The 14,435-nt window shown below is 46.7% G+C and overlaps 1 protein-coding gene across 1 annotated transcript in view; it reads right to left on the minus strand.

The window, feature by feature from the left end:
- LOC115777218 (uncharacterized) overlaps positions 1 to 14,435 on the minus strand; it is a 43,313-nt gene that overhangs the window by 14,614 nt on the left and 14,264 nt on the right. The window contains exons 2-4 of the mRNA XM_030725052.1: positions 5,126 to 5,377; positions 4,806 to 5,048; positions 4,485 to 4,604 (exon numbers count right to left, since the gene is read on the minus strand). Coding sequence (XP_030580912.1) covers positions 4,485 to 4,604; positions 4,806 to 5,048; positions 5,126 to 5,377 — 615 coding nt within the window. The remainder of the gene's footprint in view (positions 1 to 4,484; positions 4,605 to 4,805; positions 5,049 to 5,125; positions 5,378 to 14,435) is intronic.

The raw sequence follows: 14,435 nt of genomic DNA on the forward strand, positions 1-14,435 counted from the left end.
GACTGGGGGCCGACCGCGGCTCCAGCGGCGGCGGCGAGGAGACGAGACTGGGGGCCGACCGCGCTCCAGGCGGCGGCGAGACGAGACTGAGGGCCGACCGCGCTCCAGGCGGCGGCGGCGGCGAGACGAGACTGAGGGCCGACCGCGCTCCAGGCGGCGGCGGCGGCGAGACGAGACTGAGGGCCGACCGCGCTCCAGGCGGCGGCGGCGGCGAGACGAGACTGAGGGCCGACCGCGCTCCAGGCGGCGGCGGCGGCGAGACGAGGCAGGAGGCTCGAACTGAGCCCAACGCTCCAACTGAGCGTAACCCTTGGGCTTCAAACACGGCTCCGCCTGAGCCGGACCCTTGGGCTGAACGGGGCCTACAAGGTGAGGCTCCGAATGTGCAGGCTGGGTCTGCGGTGTAGGGCACACAGCTACTTCACTGAGCAGCTGGGGCTGCTTGGGGGATGGACCAGGTGCATGTGATGGGGGGTGCGTGGAAGCTGACGCTATGGAGGGTGAGGGAGCTGACGCTATGGAGGGCGAGGGAGCTGACGCTATGGAGGGCGAGGGAGCTGACGCTATGGAGGGCGAGGGAGCTGACGCTATGGACTCTGACTGCAGGGAGGCTGAGGGAACTAGGGGGAACGAGGGACCAGGAATGGAAGCACAGGAGGGAATTAAGGAGACTAAGGGGACCTGAGAGACTAAGGGAGCTGGGGGAACTAAGGCTGACACTGGGGGAGCTGACACGGAGGGCGCTAAGAGCGTGGAAGCTGAGGACGGGGAAGCTGACACTGGGGAAGCTGACTGCGGAAGAGGTAAGGGGACTGAAGCTAACTGCGGGGAAACCGGAGTCGGGGGAGCAGGAGCAGAGGAGGCTGGGACTGAGGCTGCAGGGGGAACCACAACTAAAGGAGCTGAGGGACCAGAGGAGGGAACAAAGGGAACCTGAGGGACCGGGGAGACTAAGGGGACCAAAACTGAAGGGACTGAAGCTAAGGGAACTAGCACTAGGGGCCGCGTGGAAGCAGGCCGGGAGACGACTGGCTGCGTGGAAGCAGGCCGGGAGACGACTGGCTGCGTGGAAGCAGGCCGGGAGACGACTGGCTGCGTGGAAGCAGGCCGGGAGACGACTGGCTGCGTGGAAGCAGGCCGGGAGACGACTGGCTGCGTGGAAGCAGGCCGGGAGACGACTGGCTGCGTGGAAGCAGGCCGGGAGACGACTGGCTGCGTGGAAGCAGGCCGGGAGACGACTGGCTGCGTGGAAGCAGGCCGGGAGACGACTGGCTGCGTGGAAGCAGGCCGGGCGCTAGGGAGAGCCGGCTGCGTGGAAGCAGGCCGGGCGCTAGGGAGAGCTGAAGGGACTACGGGGACCTGAGGGACTGGGGGACCAGAAGTGGAAGTAGAGTAAGGGACTACGGGGACCTGGGGGACTACGGGGACCTGGGGGACTACGGGGACCTGGGGGACTACGGGGACAGAGGGCACGGAGGAAACCGAAGAGACTGCGACTAGAACTGAAGATGAAACTAAACTGATTGGAGAGACCAAGGGATTTAAGGGAAGTGACGCCACTGAAGGGGGCAAAGCTGAGGCAGGGGGAACTAGAGCGGCTGGAGCTAGAGCTGACTGAGGGCGAGGGAGAGCGGCTGGAGCTAGAGCTGACTGAGGGCGAGGGAGAGCGGCTGGAGCTAGAGCTGACTGAGGGCGAGGGAGAGCGGCTGGAGCTAGAGCTGACTGAGGGCGAGCCGACTGCGTGGAGACTGACTGAGAGCTAGGGCGAGCTGACTGCGTGGAAACTGACTGAGAGCTAGGGAGAGCTGAGGCTGAGGGAGCTGAAGCGGGGAGAGCTGCAGAGGCTGACTGAGACTGAGCGGAGGCCGGAACTACAGCTAACTGAGACTGGGAGGTGGCTGGAGCTACAGCTGACTGAGACGGGAGTGACTGGGGAGGAGCTGCTGCAGGCGGCGTGGGTTGCTGAGGCTGAGGTGCTCCCACCCGCGGAACAGGAGCGGGTGCAGAGTGAGGCCTGGTGGTTGCTGTAGCGGGCGAAGATTGTGAGTTCAGTGCTCTGATGTGGGCTTCCACACGAACAGCTGAGTTCATCCATCCTGCGATAGTGGGCGACAGCAGCAAGCGTGGGTGAGCATTCAAAAGACCAAGCACAGCAGAAAAACCAACGGAAAAAGCCTTAGAGTCAGAGCAGTTGTAAATCCGGGAGGAGATTCTGAAAAATCTGTGAACCTCCGGTCTGAGCTCCTTGTCCATGAAAATAGCGGTGTCTGCCGGATCAATCGGAGAAAGAATGGATTCTGTGTGGTGAGGTGTGGCTGTGTGCAAGGTGGAGGTTTCGGGGACCGGTGTCAAAACAAAGTTATTACTGTTCATGTCAACACAGCCTTCATCCATAGAAGGCTGCCGAGAACTCACAGTGGCCGATGCAGGAGACGAGTCAGAATCTGGTAGCTTCGCTTTACTCCTGTGGCGCCGAGAATTCCGCTTACGTGCCGGCGTAGCGGGTCGTGAAGGAGGTGTGCTGGGGCATGACGAGGCCGGTGGAGGCGAATCTGATGCCAGGGAGAACCCGCCCAGCTTAATCCCTAAAGGCTGGGGTAGAGGTGGGGCAGTGGTATCGAGCGGTTGCTGCAGTGCGGCTGAAGAACAGGGCTGTGGCGGCGGAGGTGGAGAGAGCGGCAAGCTCTGACGCGGAGACCCTTTAACCCAGCTGGAGTCTCCCCAAGCGCGGTGAGAGCGGCGGAGCTGTCCCTCATACTCGGGAGCCAGCCACGGCTTCCTCCTCACCACTTCCTGCAGGTGAGCTTGCACAGCTAGCTGCCGTTCACACAGGTCTGAGTCCGCGGGGTCTTTGAAATGGTCGCGTCGTTCTGTCATGGCGTGTGTGTGTGGCAGGCAGAATTGGACCCCAGGATGCAGACTCAAACAAACAGGATTTATTGGAAAAATACAAAACAAACCTATACTGGGAAGGAACTAAACAAAAACCTGAGGAGGAGCAGGGAGACACACAGCGAGGGAACACTGAAGACGACGCGACAGAGAACAAAACAAAACTGAGGGCTTAAGTACACACTGGGTAATCAGGGCAAGAGGAAACAGCAGGGAACAACAGGTGAAGCAAATGAAACTAACAACATGGGAAGCAAAACTAAACACAAAGCACAGGGAACATACGACTGTCAAAATAATACAGGAAGTGACTAACCAAGGCGCACGCAGACTACATACGGGGGACTGGCACACAGACACGGGGCAGAGACACAGACTAGTCACAACACTAGGAATAAACTCAACATGAAAACACAGGAGGTCAGGGACAAGACATCATGACAAGACCATGGAGCAGGGGAGACAGGGACGAGGGGAACAAACGTATCAAAACAACTGAAAAACAACAAAACTCAGGGAAGACAGAACTAAACACAAAATGCTGGGCAGACGGCCCAGGACCATGACATTTTCACGTGGAAAAGTTGTTTGTTTATGACAGCCCGGAGAACAGTCTTGGAGCCATTGCATGAGGATCAAACTCATAATGGATTGGGAGCATCCTTCTATGCCCATTGTTCCTGATAACAGCAGGGGGTGTGAGTTTGGGCGATAAAAGGCAGAGGCAAAGTTGGGAGAGAGCTCTTTTTTTTTATCTTTTTAGCTCTCTTTTTTTAGCGCACTTTTTGCTCTTTCTCTCGCCCCTTTTGCAGCGGCTCAGAGGCACTCAACTCCCGGGAGGGCTTCTTTGCTTTCTTATACTCTGTTAAACTCTGGACCTCTTCTTTCACCCCAGTTTACTCACTTTTTCACTCATTACTTTCTTCCACTCTCTTGTACTTTACTTCTCCCCTCTTACCTTTTAACTTCACTCACTTAAGGTCCTTTCCTCTCCTTCTACTCTTTTTGTGTGTCTGTGTATTTCTCAGTCTCAACTATGTTACTGTCTGTGTTTTGGTCTTTGTCTGTGTTTTGTGTAACTGAGATGTCTAATAAACAGCCTGCACTGGAACCTGGTCATCCCAGTGATTTATTGGAAACTTTGGATTTAATGGGGTTGGAATTTTTGGCCAGAAGGAACATGGAGACCCTTAAAAATGTTACCAACAACTGTTTCTTTTCATTCACCTTATTTGCTTTGTTTATACTCCACTCTGCATTTAATCATTAGTTATTATTAATCTCTGTCTCTCTCCCCGCTCAGTAGATGACCCCCCCTCCCTGAGCCTGGTTCTGATGGAGGTTTCTTCCTGTTAAAGGGAGTTTTTCCTTCCCACTGTCACCAAGTGCTGCTCATAGGGGGTCGTTTTGACTGTTGGGTTTTCTCTGTATTATTGTAGGGTCTTTACCCACAATACAAAGCAGCTACAGTAGTTAAGAAAATGACAGAAATGTGTTTCAAAGATAATAAGTGAATATGAATAAATCAAAGTCTGACTGTCACCTGAATGAGAAACACATTTCTCACTGAGTGAGTTTGACACATTTCATACCTCTCTGTTTCCTCCACAGACCCACACCTCCAACCAGGACCAGGACCAGGACCAGGAGCAGGACTACAGGGAGGACCAGGAGATAAAGAGGCAGGGAGGAGCTGGAGGAGGAGGAGGAGTCTGGAGAGAAGGAGGAAGGAGGAGGATTACAACAGGAAGCAGAAGAAGAGGAGAGAGTAGAAAGAGGAAGAGGAGGTGAGGTTGTTGTGGTGGGAGGAGGAGGATCTGCAGGAGAAATGATGATGATGGTTCAGTCAGTGATCAGCTTCTTATCAGCTCAGCAGGTTAGCTTTACACAGGAAGTGATGTCAGTGTCCTGACCTCTGACCCTCAGTCTGCTCTGAGGAGATGATGGATGAATATCAGTAGAACACTTGTAGAGACCTTCATCAGACTTCTGAACGTTAGACAGAATCCACTCTCCTTCAGGTCCAGGTCCAAGTTCACCACCATCTCTGAAGAAATAAGATTTTGGTCTAGAACCATCTTTGGGTTTACAGCGCAGAGTGACATCACTTCCTGTCCTCACAGGAAGTGCAGGGATCTCCAGGATCACACCTTTATCTGACCAACAGAGACACAAACAGAGTGATGCAGAGACACCAACAGAGCAGAGACACAGCTGGAACATCTGTCTGTACCTGACACAGTGAAGGAGACTCCATCGCTCTGCTGTCCAGATGGATTCACACAGAAGTAACTTCCATCAGAGGAGACAGAGAGATCCAGAAGACATGAGGAACTGTTAACCTTCTTAAAGTCTGCAGCTGCCCCACAGTCCTCAGTGAGTCCTCCTCTGGTCCTCCTCACTGTCCATCCATCAACACAGCTCAGAGACACTGAAGAAGATTCACTGAAGAACTGCTGAAGGTTTGGACTGACTGACAGAGACACTGGAGGACACACAGACAGAGTAAATGTGTTTGTGTTCTTGTTGGAGTCTCACTGATTGTTTCACTTCCATCAACTCACCTGCAGAAACAGTCAGAGCAGACAGCAGCAGCTCACACACACCTGCAACAGGAGGACAGAGGTCGCTAAAGGTCAGAGGTCACTAAAAGTTAACATGTTTACTGTGAACTAATGAGTTAGTGTGTGTCAGATGAATAAGTCCTCCACAGGTTTGGGGTGAGAACTTTTAGTTTTGCTCTCTGGTTGTCAAACATCTCTTTGTGGAGTTCCTTTGTGAACATACAGGTGTGGTGCAGTGACACATGGTAATCAATATTTATCAATTTAACATCTGATCACTTTAAACCATACAACGTGTGCTGCCTGTGTTTTATGCTTTCAAATGTGCCGACAGCCTCCTGCAGCTTGCTGGCTGAAGAACTGTAGAATATTATGACTTCTGTAGTTAAATAAATATTTTATATGAAATATTAATATCATTATAAAGTATCTAGTAGTAATAATAATAATAATAATAATAATAACATACATTAGCAAAAATTTTTACTGTTAGTTGGCAATGACAAGTGCTGGAGAAATTGTTTAAAGCATTTATTAAAAGAAGAAATAACACATCATGAAAACAATACTGCACATAAGATAGTGTTTATTTGTCACATGCACAGTTATACACAGTACAATGCACAGTGAAATGTATTTTGTACCTGCAACCATATATACACACACATATAAATAAGAAGAATAAAAATAAAAAAAAGTAATTCACACTATACACTATACTCTATATACTATACACTATACACACTTTTATAAATTATAATATTTACATTGTGCAATAATGGTCCAGTTAGGGCTCAGAGTTGAGCAGACGGATGGCTTGTGGGTAAAAACTCTTCTTCAACCTTTCAGTCTTAGCCCTCAGGCAGCGGTAACGCCGGCCTGATGGGAGCAGGGAGAAGAGAGAGTGTCCGGGGTGGCTGGGCTGTTTTAGGATCTTCATGGCCCTCAGCCTGCACTGCTTGGTGTAAATGTCCTGCAGGTTGGGGAGGGTGGTTCTGATGGTCCGTTCAGCTGAACGAACCACCCTTTTTAGGGCCATGAAGTCCTGCTTGGTGCAGTTTCCCATCCAGGTGGTGATGCTCCCACGCATGATGCTCTCGATGGTGCAGGTGTAAAAGTTCCTGAGCACCTTGAGTGGGAGCTTGAAGTCTCTCAGCCGCCTGAGGAGGTAGAGACGCTGTCTGGCCTTCTTCACAGTGATGTTTATGTGATGAGTCCAGGACAGGTCCTGTGAGATGGTCACTCCCAGGTATTTGAAGGTGTCCACTCTTTCCACCTCAGCACCACTGATGACAAGTGGATGGTAGTCCCTCTGCTGCTTCCTGCTGAAGTCCACGATCAGTTCCTTTGTTTTGCTGACGTTGAGCAGGAGGTGGTTCTCCTGGCACCAGTTCTCCAGGCTATATTACTGGATAATATCAAAAATAAAAATAATTATTCTGCATAAAAATGTCCCCATCACTGTTAAATAAATGTTTGTACTGTTTGTCCTGTTCCTGGAACCTTGTTTGGTCACATGGTCCTGGGCCGTGTGACCAGCATTGTGTCTTTGGTTCTTTTAGGGCTCCGCCTGTTCCCAATCCTCTCATTATCCTCTCTTGACAGTCACTTCCTGTTTTATTTTGACAGTCTCCTGTTCTCCGTGCTTTGTGTTTGGTTTTGCTTCCTTTGTGTTATTAGTTTCATTTGTTTCTGGATTTGTTCATTTTGGTATGTTGGATTTTGTTATTCAGTTTCAGCAATAACAGCTGTTTCAGTTTAGCGCCGCCTCGTGTCCTGGCTTTGGGTCCTCCTCTGCCAGCCTCACAGTCAAACTGTGATACAAATCTGGAGTCATGGATGAAGATTTATTGTGTTTAGTGGTGGACATTATATTATACATTACGCAGCATGCTGTTTCTCCAGGATCAAGAATTATATGTGAAAAAAACAAATTCTTAGAAGTTAAAACACAAACATTTGCAGCATCAAGTGGAAAAGGATTTAAAGATTTTTAAGAAGAACTATCTTATGCAGGCTGTGAATCTTCAGAGTACAACAACAACAAAAAAAGCTGCCTCTTGAGGAATACAAATGAACTACCAGAAAAGTGATCTACAAACAGAAAGTTACTGCGTTTGAGATTCAAGTATGATAAATTAATGGCCTCCTAACAGGATGCACGTCTCTTAAGACGTATTTTATGATCAGTGTGAAGTTTGAGAGGATTTTCTTCATGTTTGCTGACAAAACCTGAAATCCCAGCCAGCGATAATGAGTATCACAACAGTGGTTATAAACTTTTGCTGTTACCAAAGGCTCTATGCATAAAACCATAAAAAAGAACATAAAAAATGCAACACTCAAACACAACACTGGTAGTGCAAATAATATGAAATGAATACAGCAGAAAATTAGGATATCCTGATCACAAGCATACCTACATACCTACATACCTACCCCATTTTCTTCTCTATTTTTGTTTATCCTGTTTTCCAGCTGAGGACCATACCAGCTGCTCCACACTCAGCTGAGAACCACTCTACTGTGAGCTGGAGGCCACCACCTGATGAACCCAGCAGGACGGCATTATCCACAAAAAGCAGAGACGAAACTCTGAGGCCACCAAGGAGGAAGCCTTCTGCCACCTGGCTACGCCTAGAAATTCTGTCCATACAAATTATGAACAGAATCTGTGATAACGAGCAGCCCTGGTGGAGTCCAACACCCACAGGAAATTAGTCCAACTTATTGCCGGCTATACGGACCAAGCTCTCACTGCGGTTGTACAGAGACTGAATGGCCCACAACAACGGGCCAGACACCCCATACTCCTGCAGGACCTCCTACAGGATACTGACTGGCTGGTCAAACTCCCACACATGCAAATATCCTTCAGAGGATAAAGAGCTGGTCCAGCGTTCTATGACCAGGACGAAAACCACATTGTTCCTCCTGGATCCGAGGTTCGACTAACAGACGGACCCTGCTTTCCAGCATCCTGACTGAGGAGTGTGATCCCCTGAAAGTTGGAGCACACTCTCAGGTCTCCCTTCTTACAGATGGGGACCACCACCCCAGTCTGCCAATCCAATGGCACTGCCCCAGATCTCCATGTGATGTTGCAGAGGCGTGTCAACCAAGACAGCCCTACAACATCCAGAGCCTTCAGGAACTCAGGGTGAATCTCGTCCACCCCAGGGGCCCTGCCACCAAGGAGATGTTTAACCACATCAGTGACCTCACCCCTAGTGATGGTCCCCAGACTCTGCTTCCACCTCAGAAGGTGTGTCAGTGGGATTAAGGAGTACCTCAAAGTATTCCTTATACCGTCCCATTATAGCCTCAGTTGAGGTCAGTAGCACTCCACCTGCACTATAGAATATGTGAGTAGAGCATCGCTTCCCCCCCGAGTCACCTGATGGTTTGCCAGAATCACTTCAAGACTGTCCAAAAGTCTTTTTCCATGGCGTCACCGAACTCCTCTCACACCCCAGTTTTTGATTCAACAACCGCTTGAGCTGCCTTCCGCTTGGCCTGCTGGTACCCATCAGCTGCCTCTGGAGCCCCACAGGTCAACCAAGCCCAATAGGACTCCTTCTTCAGCTTGATGGCTCCCTTCACCTCCGGTGTTCACCATCTGGTTCGGGGGTTAACACCACGACAGGCACCAACCACCTTGCAGCCACAGCTCTGAGCAGCAGCCTCAACAATGGAGGTGGGGAACATGGTCCATTCAGAATTGATGTCCTCAGCCTCCCTCGGAATGCTGTTGAAGTTCTGCCGGAAGTGGATGTTGGAGATCTCTTGGACTCATGTCAAATAAGCATCCTCATGTCCAGTGTCCAGTACATACAGCCGCTAATCTGATTGCAAAATCAATCACCAACCTGCGAGCTAGAGTGTCCTGGTGCCACGTGCACTTAATGACATCCTTATGTTTGAACATGGTGTTCATTATGGACAAACTGTGGTTTGCACAGAAGTCCAATAACAAAACACCATTCAGGTTCAGATCGGGCAGAGGCAGACGTTCCTCCCAATCACACCCCTCCAGGTCTCACTGTCATTGCCCACGAGAGTGTTGAAGTCTCCTAACAGGACAATGGAGTCACTGAACAGAGCACCCTCGAGCACCCTGCCCAGTGACTCCAAGAAGGGTGGGTACTCTGAACTGTCATTCAGCGCATACGTGCAAACAACAGTCAGGACAAGCTACACATATCAAACATGTAAAACGTTAAGTTAGCTCAGTTTGTTGTAGTTGTTGGTCTCACTCATTGTTGTTCTCTCACAGCAAGTTGGTCCAACATAATATTACAGTGTGGTTACTCCAAAAATTAAACACAAACATTTCATTTTAAAAAACTTTATTCACTTTACAAATATGAAAAACACATTAACAAAAGACAGGATTTCATAAACTGATGGCAGTGAACATGTCTGGATACCAATACAGCAGCACAGACCATGAAGTACAATCAGCAGCAAACATGCAGAATGATGGCAGCAGCTACAGCAAAGGGCCCATAAAGATTGGTGTCTCTCCTTCCTTACAGAATCCATATTTATACCCATCATTAATCTTTGATTACTAAATACTAATTAATATTGTACCAGGAGCCTCACTAAAACTGACCAATCACATTTTAGTTAAATCTGCATGTGACGCGCTACGACACCAAGGGAAATCGACTGAAGAAATGTTAAATGCTGAACCGAAAACAGACATAAGGCCATCCCTTAACTAGGTTTGATATGTAGGAAATTTGTCTTTATGGTTTGCGCAAGTTTTATCTGTGAAAGATACGATTTTAACCCCACACTTTATTAAACAAGCCTAAATCTGTTCTGAGCGAACAGGGCCAGTGATGTCAGTTACTCTAATCTGACTACTTTTTCTCCGTAACGAGTAATCTAACGCGTTACTATTTGCAGTCCAGTAATCAGATTACAGTTACTTATCCAAGTCACTGTGTGTTACTATTGTTGTCATGTTCCTCAGTACAAAGATATATTGTTGCTTTCTTCTTGCGTCTCGGGGAGTGACGTCTGACAGATGTGACAGTTAAGTCCAGTTTTCATCATGAGGACAATAACAGCACAGACACACACACTAAACAATGGAGGGAGGAGAGAGATGTGTGTTTTCTAGCTGAAATACAGGAACTTTTGTGAGTCTGTGTCAGCTAAAGATGACAACATCAAGGTTAGTTGTGCGCTCTGTGCTGGAGACAAAGTGCTATCTAGCTTCAAAAACACTACGTCAGATATGAGGAAACATCTGGAGTCACGGTGCAGTCACACTTACAGAGGAGTCCCAGCAGGTGGTGAAGCAGAGCTGCGGCTAATGCAGGAGCCCCCCAGCACCCAAACAACAGAAGCTGGACTTCAGTACAAAGCAGTAAGGGGGGGTCTGAAGAAGCTGGTGGGACAGTATGTAGTAGAGGAAATGCTGCCCTTAAACACGCTGACTTGCTCTCGTTTTATTATTGTCATTTTTATGTTGAGGCAGCGGGGGCAGGGTGCCAAAAAATGATTTTTGGTGTTTGCCAAAAAATTATCTCCTGTATTTAAATGGCTGTAAATGACTCGATGACCTATAATCTGTGAAGCATATATCAAACATATCTCATGAATGATTTCAGGTCATTGTGAGTGAGAAACAGCATTTCTATCACAAGGTGGAAGCTGCACTCAGTTTTTGGCAAAGTGACTTTTATATATTCATTTTTTTAATCAAGGTAAAAACTGTCTGACATTAAAAATGTCTTTTTAAACAGAAATCTGTCTCAGAGCTGCAGAAATCACAACAAATATAACATACATACATATATACTTACTTACTTACTTATTTGTTTTTTTCTGTAAGCACGAAGTACCGCAGCAATTTCCTAATGCTGTGAACCTGTTCACCCATATGGCAATAAAAACCTTCTGATTCTGATTCTGATTCTGATTCTGATGAAGATATTTGAAAAAGCTCTGGATTGATTATAATGTAGGTACAATAACACAGACTCCTAAAGATTGTTGAAAAACAGGTTATTTCTGCATTTTATATATAAGCCCTTCATAAATCATGCTGACTGCACTCTGTTTACCAATATAAGCAAAGACATTACACATAAAAACACAGAAACATCAGGATCACTTTATGACAGACGATCACTTTTTGGCACAACACCAGCAGCTGTTGATGTAACTAATAAAGTAACTTGTAATCTAACTTAGTTACTTCTAAAATTAAGTAATCAGTAAAGTAACTAAGTTACTTTTAAAGGAGTAATCAGATTACTTTTTCAAGGTAACTATGCCATCACTGAACATGGCTTGCTAGAAGGTGTGCTCTTGTTGTGCTCCAGCTTCCACCAATACCTATTAGCGTGTATTGCGCACTACTGCCAATATTTCTCAAGTGAGTGTTAAGTTAGATGAAGGAGGTTTCTTCCTGTTTAAAGGGAGTTGTTCCTTTCCACTGTCGCCAAGTGCTGCTCATAGGGGGTCGTTTTGACTGTTGGGGTTTCTCTGTATTATTGTAGGGTCTTTACCCATAATACAAAGCGCCTTGAGGCGACAGTTTGTTGTGATTTTGCGCTATATAAATAAAATTGAATTGAATTGAATTGAATGAACCTTCTCAAAACTCCAGAGTGAAAGCCCATATATATATATATATATATATACATGGGCTTTCACTGTGGAGTTTATATATATATATATATATATATATATATATATATATATATATATATATATATATATATATATATATATATATATATATTGCTTTGTATCAAGCCATTAATGTTATTTTGGCTCTTATTCTGGTTCCTTATTGTGGTTCCTTATTGCCACTTGTTGCCTGGGGACATTAAATGGTGTGACACACCCCAGCTACATGTGTCACAGCTGCTGTGTTTACCACTCAGACAAAACAATCAGCTTGTGATGATATGATGTGTTCCTTCACTCCCTGCTGGTAAATTAAGCTAGCAGCTGAAAGTACTGTATTAATCAGGAATAAACACTGAAAATATATAGTTAATGCCTTAGGCCAGGGATACTCAACTTGATCTAGCCGAGGGCCACATTTGGAAAATGAGAAGTGGCCGAGGGCCAGCCATTAAACTACATTCATATAAAATGAGCAAACTTTAAAAAAGACTGATAGCTTGTGCTCATATTTTGATGCATTTTATTAGCTCCACTGCAATTCAGCAAGATATACTTTGAACCATCTTGAACAGCATAGCTGGAACGTTTCCTATTATGCAGGCAAATATTGGACAAATTCAAAAATGAAAATGATTATTAACAGTTCTTAGGCATAGAATGAACATATTTCAGCTCTTTTGGTGTGAAAGCTGTTTATAAAATATATTAAACACATAACTGCACAGTGCAAGCCACCAAATGTTGGAATAGTTCAGAAATACAATTTAAAAAAAAAAAAACTGCTTTACTATATTTCAGTTATTTTAAAGTTTGGAACAGACAGCACAGGTATGTAATCAGATGTTTATGTTTTAACCTCTTCATGCATCACATACTATTAGTTACTGACTACATGCTTAATGTGAGGTAACACATCTCATTTCCTTTGAGAGCTTACTGAAGTTTGGTTTCTGAGAGGTCAAGGCAATATGCAAGCACTGGTTGAGATGTGAGTCGGTGAGTCTATTGCGCTTTTTGTCCTTAATTAGATTCATCACTGAAAACCCCGACTCGCATATGTAAGTGGATCCGAACATTGTCAAAATGTATATAGCGAGTCTTTTAGAGTTCGGATACTGATGAACAGAGTGTGCCCAAAATTCACACAGTCTCTCCTCTCTGAACTTGGCTTTTAGGACATCATTAGCCTGCATCTGGACCAGTTCCAGCTGGAAAGCGCCCTCACTGATAGCAGGCACAGCGTTTTTTGCCTCTGCTGGGCAGCTCCCGGTGACAGCAACGGCGAACGGGTTGCGCACAAACAGTAGCAGTTGCTGTGGGATTTTGAAGTTGTTAAACCGCGATCTGAAGTTCTCTGACAGATTTTTTAACAGTGCTACCATTCGTGACAGCACAATCCCATTTGTAGGAACATCACGCAGGGTAGGGAAGTGAAGTTTTTTCCCCTCTATGTCCGTCACGAATACGCCCAAGGTTGTCTGAAAAGCGCTCACTTTTTCAAAGAGCTCTCCCACATTCGAATCCCCACCTTGGAGCTGCAGGTTAAGATGGTTCAAGTGATTAGTGATATCACACAGAAATGCAACCAGAGCCACAGATTCCTGATCTTGCATAAACTGAGAGAACTCATCTGCTTTCTTTGTTTTTTGACCGGAAAGAAATTCTGTGATTTCTTTGCACAGTGCAAAGAAGCGCTGTAGGACTCGCCCCCTGCTCAGCCATCTGACATCATTGTGCTGTAGTAGGTCTGAATATTGAGCTTCTTGCTCCTGTAGTAGCATTTTGAAAAGCCGGTGCTGTAAACTTGAAGTTGAGCGAATGTGATTTACAATTTTGATCACTGTGTCCATCACTCCTTTCATTTCACCAGACAGTTTGGCACACAACACCGTCTGGTGAATGATGCAGTGTAGTGAACTAACTGTGGGGTGGTCCGCTATGAGACGTGATGCTAAGCCCCTCTCTCGTCCTATCATAGATGGCCCACCGTCAGTTACAAGGAGGTTGATTTTATCCAGCTCCAGAGAATTCTTATCAAAGAAACTTTTCATAGAATTGTACATGGCCTCACCTGTTGCATTGCTCTTGATGGGCAAAAGGCACAGCAGCTCCTCTTTGAAAAGCTCCCCGTTAAAATATCTCACAAACACGGACAGCTGTGCAGTGTCTGTTGCATCTGTAGACTCGTCCATAGCTATTGACATGTAATCCACACACTTCAGTTCAGCAAGTAAAGTAGAAAAACTGTCCTCATACAAAGTTTCTAGTCTCCGTGCCGCCGTTGAATCCGAAAGCTGAACCTGCTTCACGCGGTTAACGATG

The sequence above is a fragment of the Archocentrus centrarchus genome, unplaced genomic scaffold (genome assembly GCF_007364275.1).
Source record: "Archocentrus centrarchus isolate MPI-CPG fArcCen1 unplaced genomic scaffold, fArcCen1 scaffold_45_ctg1, whole genome shotgun sequence".
Classification (NCBI taxonomy): domain Eukaryota; kingdom Metazoa; phylum Chordata; class Actinopteri; order Cichliformes; family Cichlidae; genus Archocentrus; species Archocentrus centrarchus.